This window comes from Chiloscyllium plagiosum, chromosome 16 (assembly GCF_004010195.1).
Source record: "Chiloscyllium plagiosum isolate BGI_BamShark_2017 chromosome 16, ASM401019v2, whole genome shotgun sequence".
NCBI lineage: Eukaryota > Metazoa > Chordata > Chondrichthyes > Orectolobiformes > Hemiscylliidae > Chiloscyllium > Chiloscyllium plagiosum.
In genome coordinates, this window is record NC_057725.1 from 12,026,223 (window position 1) to 12,042,863 (window position 16,641).

Genomic DNA, 16,641 nt, shown 5'->3' on the forward strand with positions numbered 1-16,641 from the left:
CTGGCGCTGTGAGGCAGCAGTGCTAACCACTGTGCCACCGTGCCGCCCCTCTTAATGGACTGTAGTGGTTTAAGGAGACAGCTCACCATCATCTTAAAGACAACTTGGGATGGTCAGCAAATGCTGGCCAGCCAGCTATACCCACATCTCAATGGATTTGAAAAAAACCTCATGCACTTGTAGATGTTAGACAAGTCAACAAATGAGTGTGAGACCGCCAGAATGCTGTGTTCAGGCTGACTCTGTATGACCCATCACCACTGTATTCATTTCACTCATTGTTCTCTGGATTTGTTTTAATTGGTCAAATGGTAAGGAGAATACACTTATTTCAGAAATGGACGTATTGAATATAATGGCTGTTGCAGAGCTGGATGATCGTATATGTCTCAGCTTGCCTCCTTTTTCAGCTAAGGGATTTAATAACTGTTAGGCTGAACAGTTCTACTTTGCCTACAGCAGTGAGGAAAGCTGTCTTGGCAGAAATGGCAAGCAGTTTGTCCCCCTATCATCTCAAGATGATTTCATAAAAACTGCACAAAGTAAGGACTGACAACGACCACACAGAACAGTAAACATATTAAATTTGTATCCAGATTGCACAGGAAAGAACTACAACTTCAATTTCAGCAAAAATATGTAATAATTTTGAAGTCCTGTGATAGGATAATAAGCATTACATTGCCCCATTAACCGTATTGTTACGTTAATATAAACACATTCACTAGAAAAGCCAGCCCAACTCTGGGACTATTATGAAAAAAAATTACTAAACATTTCCACTGGCATATATCCTCTTTGTGTATACTCCTTACACCTGCTTAAAGAGTGGAATTTGAAAGAAAGTTGAAACCAGCTGATCTTTGTACATCAAGAACCTTTTTTAATCTCGCCAAAAAAAAACACAAACTATAAACCACAACAACAGTTACAAAACCTGGAAGAAAATACTGTATATAATTGGATGCCAAACAGCATATAGTATACCTATTTATAAAATCCTAAAGGTTCCTAAATTTGTGCATAAAAATATTCTAATACAACCCATGACTGGAAACAACTAAGTGATGTATTAAACACAGTTTAGCTCCAGGCTCCAAATGTCTATGCCAAGCAGCAATTAAGTGGACGCTGTTGGTTTCAATACATTACTCAGTATAATCTCCACTATGACAGGTGCAATGCTAACAATGTAACCAAATTTTCTAAAGCATTGAGAGAATCCTTGTCCTTCTATCTCTAATATTCACACTATGGTCACTGAATAATTTATACAATCAGATTCTATAATCTCCTTTAAAAGATGACTTGTCATTCCAAACTATTACAAAAACTTTTTCAGTTGATATCTACTATGGTTTAGGGTGTAGGTTTGCTCACTGAGCTGGAGGTTTGACATCCAGACGTTTCATTATCTGGCTAGGTAACATCAGTGGCGACCTCCAAGTGAAGCGAAGCTGTTGTCTCCTGCTTTCTATTTATATCTTTCGCCTGAATGGGGTTCCTGGTGATGTCATTTCTTGCTCGTTTTCTGAGGGGTTGATAGATGGCATCTAGATCTATGTGTTTGTTTATGGCATTGTGGTTGGAGTGCCAGGCCTCTAGGAATTCTCTGGCATGTCTTTGCTTAGCCTGTCCCAGAATAGATGTGTTGTCCCAGTCAAAATGGTGGTTTTTAACATCCGTGTGTAGGGCTACGAGGGAGAGAGGGTCGTGTCTTTTTGTGGCTAGCTGGTGTTAGTGTATCCTGGTGGATACACGACCCTCTCGACTGGGACAACACATCTATTCTGGGACAGGCCAAGCAAAGACAAGCCAGAGAATTCCTAGAGGCCTGGCACTCCAACCACAACGCCATAAAAAAACACAGATCTAGATGCCATCTGTCAACCCCTCAGAAAACGACATCACCACAAACCCGAGGAACCCCATCCAGGAGAAAGATATAAATAGAAAGCAGGAGACAACAGCTTCGCTTCACTTGGAGGTCGCCACTGATGATGTTACCTAGCCAGATAATGAAACGTCTGGATATCAAACCTACAGCTCAGCAAGCAAACCTACACCCTAAACCTCAACCTGAGCTACAAACCTCCACAAACCTTGCATCTACTATGGTAAATTGTAGCAGGAGGAGTTTGATACTACAATGGCTGTGAACCCAAGTGCTTGGGTCAAACACCTAAATGTGTCCTGGGAAGCCAAGATATTAGATTCACCTGAAGAGGTCTGGCTCCAGACAGATCGGAGCTTTGGCAGAGATCCTGGATTTCGTTGAACCCTGGTGATGGAAACAATTGTGGCTCTGGTTTAGAGAATCTGCTGCTTGGAGGCGCATCTTTTCAAGCCAGGGAAGGATTTCAACACAGAAACAACAACATTTCTTTCCTGGGATTTGCATGGCAATGACATTAACTATTGCCCATTTCTGAATTTCCTACAAAGTGGTGGTCAGCCATTTAGTGTCATAGAGATGTACAGCATGAAAACAGACCCTTCGGTCCAACTCATCCATGCTGACCAGATATCCCAACCCAATCTAGTCCCACCTGCCAGCACCTGGCCCATATCCCTCCAAACCCTTCCTATTCATATACCCATCCAAATGCCTCTTAAATGTTGCAATTGTACCAGCTTCCATCACTTCCTCTGGCAGTTCATTCCATACACGTACCACTCTCTGTGAAAAAGTTGCCCCGTAGGTCTCTTTTATATCTTTCCCCTCTCACCCTAAACCTATGCCTTCTAGTTTTGGATTCCCCGACCCCAGGGAAAAGACTTTGCCTATTCAACCCTATCCAATAGTTAGACAATCTGGACCACACTCCTCCAGAAAAGTTGGGATTATTCCATCACATTTCTGACTTGTATTATGTACTAGAAGATAAACATTTTTGAACGGAGGCCACATTTTTAGAGAGGGCTTTATTTTAGCTAAACACACACCATAACAATTCAGCTCCCCACATTTATACAACACACTCACCTAATTAACCATTAATTAATATAGCCATCACCTGTTCCCTTGTTCCATTAGGCCTCAGGCATTCCTTCAGATCAAATTAAATGATAACAGCCTGTACCTTGTAGGCGAGTTCCTGATCTGGACTTGGATTTATATGGCTTGTCCCGTAGTGCTTCTGACCATGTAGCCATTGGAGCTCAAGGCTGCTTTTCAATGGGTAAGATACCCACAGTGGTGCCCATTGCTGAAGGCTTTTCCATCCTGACTAACAGCTCCAGCCCTTTCAGACTTTATATCCCAAATTCATATCCAGCAATAGGAACAGAGGGCCTCCTATTTGAAATTCTGTCATGGGACCAATACTCTAATCCAGGAGGTATAGTTTCCAAATTAAGAATTCTGGAATAAATTATGAAACAGTCTCACCAGATTAAAAGACTTAATTGACTGGATTCAGCAACATAGAGAATAATTTTCTTTTTGTAGAAGAGCTTTTTAATATTTGTTGACAGGATGTAGGTTTCACTGCCTAGCCCTGCATTTATTGTACAATCCTAATTGCCTCTGAGAAGGAAATGCTGAGCTGCCTTCTTCATTCACTGCAGTCCATATGGTATACATACACCATTAGGAAGGGAGTTCTAAAATTTGACCAACTACTAAAGGAAGGCGATACTGCTGCAATTCAGAAGTGTGCACATTTTAAAGGAGATTTTACAGGTGCAAGTATTCTGATACATCAGGTGCCTTTGCCCTTCTGGGTGGTAGAGGTTGCTGGTTTGGAAGGTAGAGAATTGCTGTAGCACCTTGCAAATGGCACAGATTGCTGCCATTGCATCAATGGTGAAGTGAATATTTAATATGGAGGATAGGGTGCCAATCAAGCCAGCTGCCTTGTTTTGGATGGTACAGAGTTTCTGGAGTGTTATTTGAGCTGCACTCATCATGCAAGTGGTGAGTATTCCATAACACCACTGACTTGTGAGGCAGACTTATGATCAGAGATAGTGGTACAACAAATTGGAACATTTCCTGCCTGATTGACATTTAATACTGAAGGAGTGGTACACTTCATGCAAAAAAATATTTTGGTAGATTTTTGCAATATTACGTTTCCAATTCTTTGTCACAGTTTATTATGCATTCAAAAACTCAATGTTATTTGTTCATTCATATATTCTTACAGCTTTGCTCTCATCATTATTTCGTTCAAGCATTTTTCCACGTGTAGTTGATCATGTATTTGATTTGGTTTGGCTCATGGAAAACTTGCTACACAGCGAAACTAAAAGCTACTTCAACTATATTACAAATGTTAACATGTATGCTGCACTTGAAATTACAAGTGAACCTTTATTCCTAAAAAATGCTGAAACACAACTCCATTAGTTTGTCAAACCCTCGGGCAGTGTCAATGAAATTAATTGCTTCAGAATGAGTTTACATGCAGAATCAGTGATTATTTAATGATCCAAAAGTCAAAAAGTATCTTCACAGTGACAATGATGATTTTGTTATTTTTAAAACACAAAGTATTGTGGGTACAGTTGAAGGTAGTGCACCATCAATTTATAAGGTAACTCAAATTCCACTATGGCAAACTGTGCAACTGAATTCAATAAATCTGGTATCAAAGATGTGCAGGTTAGGTGGATTGGCCATGCTAAATTGTCCTGTAGTGTCCAGATATATATAGAGACCCATAGGGGTGAGGGACTGGGTCTGGGTGGGATAACCTCTTTCTGCATTGTTGGGATTCTAAGATTCTATGAAAGCAAAGTACTGGAAAAACTCAGATCTGGCAATAGCCATGGAGAGGGGAACAGAGTTAACGTTTCAACTTGATTACCACTCTTCTGGAGAACTCAGTAAGCCTCATGGACTAGTTCAAGTGACCATAAAAGTGGCCAAACTAGATCACCTATGTTCCTCAAAGAAGGAACTTGAGTCTATACTTGGTCTTGTTCACCTATGATGCTAGCCCCAAATTATTGACTGACACCTTAGTACCCTTAGAGAAAATGGAACGTTGGGTAATAAACACTTCTTGTCCCTGTCTCTCATAAATCAAGAACAAAGACTTGAAAACAAATTCCAGCATTTTTCATTTTATTCCCTTCACAATCCTTTGGTTACTGTAATCATGGGCTTAGAAAGATAAAACCTAAGTTTTGGGATTGTTAATAGCAGAATGAATTTGCATTTCTAATTTTAAAAACATAAACTTACATTTCTTCCAATGCTGAGCAACCCTGGAAACTTGGCAGTTCCTCTATCTGATTATATGACAAATCCCTGTGAAGAATAACATATTATGCAATGAAAAGGCTTGAAAAAGTACATATATTTCCAATTATTGCAAGTCAAATCCAATTTGGGAATGAAGTATAAAAAATCAGAACTTTCAGCAAAGTCCAATATTTGCTTCATAGTTCAGGAAAACTTGGATCAAGTTTTCAATTCTTAACTACATACAGAAAGTGCTGGAAATTCGCAGCTCCTCAGGGAGTATCAGTTAGAAGAAAACAAGAGTTAACATTTCAAATAGATTTTCAAAGTTTGTGAGAAGATTTGTAGCTCGGGTGCTTGTTGCTGTGGTTCTGTTCGCCGAGCTAGAAGTTTTTGTTGCAAACGTTTCGTCCTCTGTCTAGGTGACATCCTCAGTGCTTGGGAGCCTCCTGTGAAGCGCTTCTGTGGTGTTTCCTCCGGTATTTATAGTGGCCTGTCCCTGCCGCTTCCGGTTGTCAGTTTCAGCTGTCCGCTGTAGTGGCCGGTTGATCCACAAACTCCATCAACAAACACATCGACCTGGACCCAATATACCGGCCACTACAGCGGACAGCTGAAACTGACAACCGGAAGCGGCAGGGACAGGCCACTATAAATGCCGGAGGAAACACCACAGAAGCGCTTCACAGGAGGCTCCCAAGCACTGAGGATGTCACCTAGACAGGGGACGAAACGTTTGCAACAAAAACTTCCAGCTCGGCGAACAGAACCACAGCATTTCAAATAGATTTTGTATCAGACTGAAGTGTTAACAATTTCTCTTTTTTTAAAAAGTCTTTCTATAGACACTGACTGATCTGTTCAGTATTTTCATCTTTTTCTGTTTCTTTGCTTCAGATTTCCAACAAGTTGTTTGATTTTGTCTCAGGTCATAGATGTTGGAGTTACTCTTGCATCAACCTGAACTATTTTCTTGATAGCTTTTCTCAGCTTTGTAACTGTCTCTCTCTTTGTCAAGAGCAGGGTGATAAGGCAGGTCCACGCTCTGCCTTAGCTGGAATGGGAATCAAACATGAAATATTGACATTATTCCGACCCACACACCAACCAAGCTACTCTCAAGCTCTGAAAAACATTCTTCCTAAATAACCATGCAAATTCTTTTTTATTTCAAAAGTAAAATATTACACAATAAAGTGGTATACTGTTATTGAGTTACTGAACACAGAACAGTCACAACTTGCTAGCTCAATTAGCCACATGAACAAACTGGGTTATGAAAAGCATCTTACTTTTGGGTGGTCACCTAAACACCTTCAAATTCTGTTCTACACAGTATGCACATTTAGATTACTCCATGACACAAAGAGGCAAATTGCTCAGTTCCTCTTTGACAAAACGAGACACTGAAAACTCAACCAACATCAAAACTCTGCTCTGTAACCATAGCAATTATTAGACAATCTTGGCTTTCATGGCTACTGTTAGCTCATAACACCCAAGCTCTCATTAATTCTTGTTGCAAACTTATACCATTTAAGAGTTTTACATTCATAGTTTATATTTTGAAATCGGTATGAAACTACGTAAAACATTGATTCAGCTAGAGTAATGTGTCCCATTCTGAAATCCACATTATAAATGAGGGATGTGATTGCACTGCAGAAGAGATTTAACAGGATGTTGTTGGGCTGGAAGTTTTTAATTAGGAAGAGAAATTAGATATACTGGAGTTGTTTTCCTTGGAGCAGAGGAGGCTAAGTGGGGACACAATTGAGATATATAACATTATGGAGGGCATACACAGGGGAAAGACATGAAGATATTTTTCCCTGTAGTGGAGTAATCACTGACCAGAGGACATAGATTCAAGAAAAAGGGGAGGAGGTTTAGAGGAGATGTGAGGAAATTTATTTTTCACCTAGAGGGTGGTGGGAATCTGGAAATCACTGCGTGTAAGGGTGGTAGAGACAAAAACCCTCAAAACATTTTAAGCATTCAAATATGCAGTTGCGATGCCAAGGCACACAAGGCTATGGCCAAGCGTTGGAAATTAGAATAGTTAGGTTTTGTTTTTGACCGGTGAGATTTGATGGGCCAAAGGGCTTCTTTCTATGCTGTACATTCCTATGACTCTAAAAGTAGCAAAATAAACATACTAAAATGATTTAACTTATACAATGTTATCTTGCTTTTCAAAGGATGATGGAAGCCAAACTTACAAAAATCTGAGCATCTTCAGTTGTTGGCACAAGTCAGTCGGGATTTTGTTTATTCTGGTTCCTGTCAAGGTGCTGAATCATAGAAATATACCAAAGTAAATATGTTAATATGGTATTTCATTGTAACTATGCAACTTGATATGAGCATTCCAGAGAATACAATATTGATATTTTAGTCTTTAAGGCCTTTTTGAATAATTTGACCATCATTATTAAAATTAGTTCACTGTTCACTTATAAATACTATTTGTTTAAACGTGGAGAATACAGGAATGACAGGTACACTTTTGTTGTCTATGGTACATTGTATTCGTAAACAAAAAAAGTTAAAGAGGAAATCAAAATTTCTATTGATGCTGTAAAGTCTTCAAATTAAAAGATTTCAAATGATAACATAATTGTGTGCTATCAAAGACTTATGTACTTCGTCAGATTGTTCCCCATACCCTTATAACAACTATTTAAATTCAATAGCAATTTTTAAGTACTAAAATATTGCAAAGTGCTTCACAGGCATACTATAACACCAAGTATGACAATGAAACTCACAAGGAGATTTTGCTAAGACCACAAAATGCTTGGTCAAAGAGAGGCTTTATGGAGTGTCTGAAGGGGTAAAAAAATGAGGTAAAGTAATGAGGGAAACATATTACAGAGCATACAGCCTAGGCAACTGAATGTGTGACCATCACTGACGCAGCAATTACAATTGGGTGTGCAAAAGAGGCCAGGATTAGAGGAATGCAGATATCTCAGAGGCTTGTGGTGCTAGAGGAGTTGCACAGGTCACAGAGGTGACTGAATGGTCTAGATCTGATTTACTTTTGTAGTCATAGTATTGCATCAAATGCACTTAGGTTTTTGGTCAATTGTGATCTCCAGTATATTGTTAGTGATAAAACTTTTGATTTGACTTATTTATTGTCACATGTACCCAAGTACACCGAAAAAAATTTGATTATGAGCAGTACAGGCAGATCATATCAAGCAAGGACATACAGATCACAAGTTACATTGCACAGGTGTGTGCTAGGCAAGATCAATATTAGCAAGGTCCGCATTATTTGAAGTTAGAGAGTCCATTCATCAGTCTGATAATGGCAGGGAAGAAGCTGGTGCGTGTTCATGGACATGGTTGTAGGACAGCTTTGCCAGGGTATAAATAGAGTCCACGGATGGAAGGTTGGCTTCCATGATGGTCTGGGCTGTGCTCACAACCTTTGTAGTGTCTTATGGTCCTGGGTAACACAGATGCCATTCCAGGCAGTTATGCACCCAGACAGTGTGCTTTCAATGGTGCACCTGTAGAAGTTGGTGAGGGACCTCATGAACATGCCACATTTCTTGAGCCACCTGAGGAAGAGGAGGCATTATTGTGCCTTCTTGCCTGCCACATCTATATGGAACGTCCAGGATAGGTTGCCAATTTTCGTCACTCCCAGCAACCTGACAATGTCCATCCCCTCAATCTCAGCATTGTTGATGTAAATAGGGGCGTGGTCTCCTGTCTTCTTCCTAAAGTCAATGATCAGTTCTTTAGTTTTGCCAATGTCCAGAGAGAAGTTGTTCTCATTGCACCATGTCACCGAGCCCTCTATCTCTGTTCCATATTCTGACGCGCCATTATCTGGTATCTGACCTACCACAGTGGTGTCATCAACAAATCTGTAGATGGCATTCATTCAGACTTTAGCAACTCAGTCATGGTTGTATAATGAGTACAGTAGAGGGCTGAGAACACATCCCTGGGTGGGGGGAGGGGGGCTGGCTCCATTGTGGAATGTTACGATTGAGGAGGTGCAGTTGAAGACAGTAATGTGCTGAACTTTGGAGGAAGTCACGGTCTCTTATTTGTAGATGGTGTTGCATGGCATTTGAAAGATACAAATGCTATTTATCAACCCAAGCTCAAAGGTTGTTGAGGCCTTTCCGCATGGGACTTCCTGGTGAGATGAGCAATTCTGGGTATAATGAACATTGTGCAATTATTAGTGAAGAGTTTCATTTTGACTTCATGTGGAGAGGTAGCTGATTGAAATGCTAGATTGAGTGGCACTTGTCTCCAGTTAGGTAGAGTGAACTTCTTTCTGGCAGCATTACTCGTGTCCAATTTCTCATACTCTAAACAGATATGCAACTCACATCATGTATGGAGTTGATTATAAGCAATTTGGTTAGACTCCCCAACATACAAAATTAAAATTAAATATATATATTTTTTTAAAACTTATTTCTCTTTTCCCCTTAAGATTCATCCACATGAAGGAGGATTCAACTCTCAGATGGGCTTAAAGATGGTTTAACAACCCAGATGCATAATAAGAATTTTAACAATGTTCTTCTTTTGATCACTATCTTGCACCTATTTTTCCTAGCAACCATTCATTAACCACCGAAATCATTTTCTTCTCATTGATCAACAACACCCTTCAACTTTGAGAAGTTTGTCAGGTCTCCTCCTAACTTCCTTGTGAAAGAAACAGTGACCCCAGTTTTACCAGGTTTTAATCTTCCATAGTCCTCCATCCTTTGGATTATTTTAGTGAATTTCTTGTTACATGACTTAATCTAACAGCTGAAAATGGACACAATTTTGTGCTTACAGCTTAAATGGAAAAAAGGTTGCACACATTATCTATTACTGCTTTAGCTGTGAGAATGATTCTGGGGCATTTTTAATCCCATATTAGCAATCACTCTAGTTTAACATTTATTCGATCAGTTTATAATAACGGCAGTAGCACAATAATTGTTATTTGCGAAGCAGTTTCAACACATTGGAAAAACATGTAAAAAGAATCAAGATATACATGATCCCACACCAACATTTGTTAATACTTAAGTAAACAATACTATATTTTACAAGTATCTACAGAATGACAGGTTAGTTCATACAAAGCTTATAATCTAATTTTTGGCATCAGAACACACAGGTAGCAACACTTAATGTTTACTTTTTTAGAAGGCCTGTCTATTTTTGGAGTAGGCTTTATAATTAGCTTTATAAAGGTGCTTTATAATTAGCTAATTTGAACCTAAACAGTGAATGGGATAAAAAAAGTATTCAGATTTGCCATTAAGTGGATTGTCAACAATCTTTTATAATCATTCAGTTTCACAGAATCCCTACAGTGTGGAAACAGGCTCTTCGGCCAAACAAGTCCACATCTATCCTCCAAAAAGTAACGCACCCAAACCCATTCCCCTATATTTACCCCTGACTAATATACTTAATCTGCACATCCCTGAATACTATGGACAATTTAGCATGGGCAATTTACCTAAGCTGCACATCTTTGGATTGTGGGAGGAAACCAGGGCACCCAGAGGAAACCCATGCAGGTAGGGAGAGAATGTGCAAACTCCACACAGACAGTTGCCTGAGGCTGGATATGAACCCAGGTCCTGGTGCTGAGAGGCAGCAGTGCTAACCAATGAGTCACTATGCTGCCCCAAACTGTTAGCTTAGCAGCTTCAGAGTTAGCAAATGAGTTAAAATGATGAGAAATGCCAAATGCCTAAACTTCAGACTGTGTTCAGTTTACAGATCTTCCTTTGATACAGTAATAACAGGCAACCTCAGAACTCCAGGAGATGAGGCATGGGAGATCAAAGATCCCCACTACTCACTGCAATGCAACAACCCATAACTATATGGATGTCTGGTGAGAAGATTGTCTTGAGCTGCACTACTTCTGCTAAGCATCTGAAATCTAGTCCAATGATTAGATTTTAAAAAGCGTCCTGAAACTGAAAATATGCATGGTAACCGTTGATAAGATGGTCAAGGCTGTACAGGGTATTTGCAGAATCTTCCAAACTTGACATTTCAGCCCAAATTCTTTACTCCTTTGCTTTTGTATCCAAATACTTTTGCTGCATCATCAGTCTCAGTCTTTCAACTCCCAAGTTCTAATCTCTGAAATTCCTTTTCTAAGATGTTATTTCCCTCCCTTTCTTTTTAAAAAAATCCCTCACCTTCAAGTCATCATTGAGAGACTACTAGCCCTTCATAAATCATGTCCATATTTGACATCAATATACTCAATTTTGTACAAATCCAAATTTTGTACTTACAGAGATTGGAGTTCAGACAAGTTTTGAAAAGCTGAAATCCCTACAGAAGAGATTGGGTTATCATACAGATGTCTGAAACATAAGATAAAGGTCAGTTAACCATCAGGATAAGAGCATGAACCAAAAACATAAATGGAAGTTACTCCATGGGGAGAATTCTACTTACACAGTCCGAAGCAAAGGATTCCCACTGAAAGCTTTATCTGGAATTATTGCAATGTTGTTACTGTGGAAACCACTGCACAAAGAAGCAAAACACCGATCAGTTTTAAGCTCATTAAAGTCAAAACAAAATGCTATGCCAAATATTTGACAGTCTCCAATTTCTAGCTGATTGCATTTCATAATTTGGACAAACAGTTTTCTCTTGCTTTTGTTTGACAAGTAAAGTGAACCATAAAACTGACAATTTTCTTTAATTCGGTAATACGATCTGTTTTCAATTCTACATTTTGGTTTGATGTTTTAGGCCATCGTTTATCAGACAAACCTGTATTAAGGTTTAAGGGCAGTCCTGAAGTAAATCTGAACGTAACATGTCAGGTGGTAAAGACAACACAGGGAATACTTTCCTCAATCGGATCAGGTGTTGAATACAAGAGCAGAAATGTAATGCTGGAGCTACAGAAGACGCTGTTTAAGCCACAACTAGAGTTTTATGCACAATTCTGGTCATCACATTACAGAAAGGACATCATTACTCTAAATAAAGTACAGAGAAGATTTCCAGGAATATTGCCAGGGCTTGAAAATTGCAAAATTGAATAAATTAGGGTTGTTATTCCTCAGAATGGAGAAAACGGAGGGTGACTGGAGGTGAATAAAACAATGAGGGGCTTGGATCGAGTAGACAGTGAAGATCTATTTCCCCTAGCAAAAATGTCAATGTCCAGGGGACACAGATTTGTGGTGATTGTTAGAAGGATTAGAGGACATGAGAAAAAAAAAATTCACCTGGAGGATGGTGGGTATCTGAAATTTGCGGTCTAGTTTGGCAGTTGAGGCAGAAAGCTTCAACTCATTGAAAAGGAGCCTGTGGACTACTACTTTGTTCAATCAGTGCATTCACAGTGGGCTGTATAGCTTCTTTCTGTTCTGTAATTTATCTATGATCTACAAGGGATAGGCAATAAATATTGGCCCAGCCATCAACACCCACATCCCATGAATCAATAAGAAAAACAGCGGAATTGTCAGATAACAATGTAGACTAATTCGGTTTTCACCAAACTGTTGTTATTTTCATAGTATAATGAAAACAAACACTTCTTTTCAGTCTGTCAGAGGTACGAGGGAATTTTCAGTCACAAAAATTGGATTGGTCAAACCTTAAATTGGTTATAAATGTAATGCTTAGCACACTCTTAGGTTTGTTTAAATTGTTCAACAGAATCTCAATTTTATGAGTCAGGATTGCAATATGGCTCATTTGCACTTGCTATAAGCTCAATATATTCATGCACAGGTACCAGTTCTTGGCAAGCCAAAGGATCTCATCCAGGCAATGCACCTCTTTTTGAGATAAACAAAAACATAGGAGACAAAGGTTCTCCCACTGCATTTGCTATGACAACACTCCGATCAAAGTTAACTTTTCAACCTTTTCTCTTGTATAAATTGTTGCTCCCTTTGAAATTTGGCATTCTTGCATCTGTCCTGACAAGTGCACGATGATTAACTTGACAATGTCGCTGTTTACACAAATACTTCAAAGAATATTAAAGCAAATTATTTGTTTAGATGATGTTTTAAATATTGCCTGTTTGCAATATTTATGACAGGTTTTGCATTCAGTCATATGCACATGAGCTTGAGTAGAAACATGGATGGTGATTGTAGCAGTAAAGTGGCAAGATATTTGATGGTCTGCAACTATAAGGTTGTGATACTTATGTTAGCCTTCATAACAGATATGAGATGTGGGCCATGTAGTCCTAATAGATGTAGTGACCGGTTCTCAGCAGGAATAAATCACATTGCAATACAGCAATTGCAATTTTGAGTACAACTTTCCCCAGAACCATTGAATGTACTTAAAGTGTCCAAAGGCATGTTTCTCCAATTACTGCATTTTTTTTGTTATTTCCAAAACTTTATGTAACCCATTGTTACAGATTACTCTTCTTACTACACTAAATGATTTTTGTGTGGATTTCTGATATCAGTTTTGAATTTGTCAGTTTATTTTGCAGCTCACTGATCAGTTTTCTTAATCTTCTCATGTAGCTTTCTAACCATGATTTGATCTAAATTGGAGAAAGGCCAATTTTGACGGTATTAGGCAAGAACTTTCAAAAGCTGATTGGAGGCAGATGTTTGCAGGTAAAGGGACGGCTGGAAATGGGAAGCCTTCAGAAATGAGATAACAAGAATCCAGAGAAAATATATTCCTGACAGGGTGAAAGGAAAGGCTAGTAGGTATAGGGAATGCTAGATGATTAAAGAAATTGAGGGTTTGGTTAAGGAAAAGGAGGAAGCACATGTCAGGTATAGACAGAATAGATCGAGTGAATCCTTATAAGAGTATAAAGGAAGTAGGAGTATACTCAAGAGGGAAATCAGGAGGGCAAAACGGGGACATGAGATAGCTTTGGCAAATAGAATTAAGGAGAATCCAAAGGGTTTTACAATTATATTAAGGACAAAAGGGAGAGAATAGGGCCCCTCAAAGATCAGCAAGGCGGCCTTTGCATGGAGCCGCAGAAAATGGGGGAGATACTAAATGAATATTTTGCATCAGTATTTACTGTGGAAAAGGGTATGGAAAATATAGACTGTAGGGAAATAGATGGTGACATCTTGCAAGATGTCCAGATTACAAAGGAGGAAGTGCTTGCTGTCTTGAAACCGGTAAAGGTGGAAAAATCCCCAGGACCTGATCAGGTGTACCAGAGAACTCTGTAGGAAGTTAGAGAAGTGATTGCTGGGCCTCTTGCTGAGATATTTGTATCATCGATAGTCACAGGTGAGGTGCCGGAAGACTGGAGGTTGGCAAACATGGTACCACTGTTTAAGAAGGGCGGTAAAGACAAGCCAGGGGACTATAGACCAGTGAGCCTGTTGTTGGAGGGAATACTGAGGGACAGGATGTACATGTATTTGGAAAGGCAAGGACTGATTAGGGATAGTCAACATGGCTTTGTGTGTGGGAAATCATGTCTCACAAACTTGATTGAGTTTTTTAAGAAGTAACAAAGAGGATTGATAAGGGCAGAACAGTAGATGTGATCTATATGGACTTCAGTAAGACGTTTGACAAAGTTCCCCATGGGAGACTGATTAGCAAGGTTATCCCATGGAATACAGGGAGAACTAGCCATTTGGATACAGAACTGGCTCAAAGGTAGAAGACAGAGGATGGTGGTGGAGGGTTGTATTTCAGATTGGAGGCCTGTGACCACTGGAGTGCCACAAGGATCGGTGCTGGTCCCTCTACTTTTTGTCATTTACATAAATGATTTGGATGTGAGCGTGGGAGGTATAGTTATTAAGTTTGCAGATGACACCAAAATTGGAGGTGTAGTGGACAGCAAAGAGGGTTACCTCAGATTACAACAGGACCTGGACCAGATGGGCCAATAGGCTGAGAAGTGGCAGATGGAGTTTAATTCAGATAAATGCGAGGTGCTGCATTTTGGGAAAGCAAATCTTAGCAGGACTTATACACTTAATGGTAAGGTCTAGAGAGTTTTGCTGAACAGAGAGAACTTGGAGTGCAGGTTCATATTTCCTTGAAAGTGGAGTTGCAAATAGACAGGATAGTGAAGATGGTGTTTGGTATGCTTTCCTTTATTGGTCAGAGTATTGAGTATAGGAGTTGGGATGTCATGTTGAGGCTGTACAGGACACTCGTTAGGCCACTGTTGGAATATTGCGTGCAGTTCTGGTCTCCTTCCTATTGGAAAGATGTTGTGAAACTTGAAAGGGTTCAGAAAAGATTTACAAGGATGTTGCCAGGGTTGGAGGATTTGAACTATAGGGAGAGGCTGAACAGGCTGGGTCTGTTTTCCCTGGAGCGTCAGAGGCTGAGAGGTGATCTTACAGAGGTTTACAAAATTATGAGGGGCATGGATAGGGTAAATAGACAAAGTCTTTTCCCTGGGGTCGGGGATTCCAGAACTAGAGGGCATAGGTTTAGGGTGAGAGGGGAAAGATATAAAAGAGACCTACGGGGCAACGTTTTCACAGAGGGTATTCCGTGTATGTAATGAACTGCCAGAGGAAGTGGTGGAGTCTGGTACAATTGCAACGTTTAAGAGGCATTTGGATGGGTATATGAATAGCAAGGGTTTGGAGAGATATGGGCCGGGTGCTGGCAGGTGGGACTAGATTGGGTTGGGATATCTGGTTGGCATGGACGGGTTGGACCAAAGGGTCTGTTTCCATGCTGTGCATCTCTATGACTCTATAATTGATAGTTTACATGGCTCTGACCAAAAAAAAAACTTGTGATAGGAAGTTTATTAAAATAACATGAACTCAAAGCAGTAGTGAAACCAATGTATGTAAGAAATGATTTTAAACAGCTATGGGATTAAATGAATATGGACAAAATGATTACATTAAATTTCTACTTAATCTGTATTCCGGTTACGTTCAGCAACAATTATAAGCAAACATATTTTAATCCAAATATTTGTGACCAATAATTCTATAATTAGCATGTGAACTGCAATTAGAAAAAGCGTCTGATAGTCATTGCGAGGTCAATGCATTGTTAAATATTTCTGTAAGTTAATATAAGAAATAGGCAGCATACTCCCTAAAAATTCAGCTCAAAATTGATATTGACAGAATAAACATTTTCAATTATAGCTGGACAGCAACATATCTATTACTTTTTACTCTTCTGGTGACAACAGAACAAAGAGCAAGTTCTGGCACATGGAAATAAAATTCTCAAGAAAGAACCATTTCTGAAGGGACAAAACTTATTAAAGAACAAACTTGCACAACCTTGGCATGTCTCGAAGTAGCTGAAAAACAGTACCTGCTTTGAGCACAGCAAGGTTCAGTGAACCACAAAGATGATAATGATCATCTATTTTAGTGACACTGGTTGACTTTTAGTTATGATGGTCTTAAGAACCCCCCCCATTCTTCTGTGATGTGAAATGTGATTCTTTAAATGTAGCTGAGAACAGGCTT

General features: G+C 39.4%; 1 protein-coding gene across 1 annotated transcript in view; it reads right to left on the reverse strand.

Moving 5' to 3' along the window:
- The window catches only part of lgr4 (leucine-rich repeat containing G protein-coupled receptor 4), a 139,768-nt gene that overhangs the window by 19,744 nt on the left and 103,383 nt on the right, over nucleotides 1-16,641 (reverse strand). The window contains exons 8-11 of the mRNA XM_043705452.1: nucleotides 11,660-11,731; nucleotides 11,494-11,565; nucleotides 7,417-7,488; nucleotides 5,195-5,260 (exon numbers count right to left, since the gene is read on the reverse strand). Of these exons, the coding sequence (XP_043561387.1) occupies nucleotides 5,195-5,260; nucleotides 7,417-7,488; nucleotides 11,494-11,565; nucleotides 11,660-11,731 (282 nt within the window). The remainder of the gene's footprint in view (nucleotides 1-5,194; nucleotides 5,261-7,416; nucleotides 7,489-11,493; nucleotides 11,566-11,659; nucleotides 11,732-16,641) is intronic.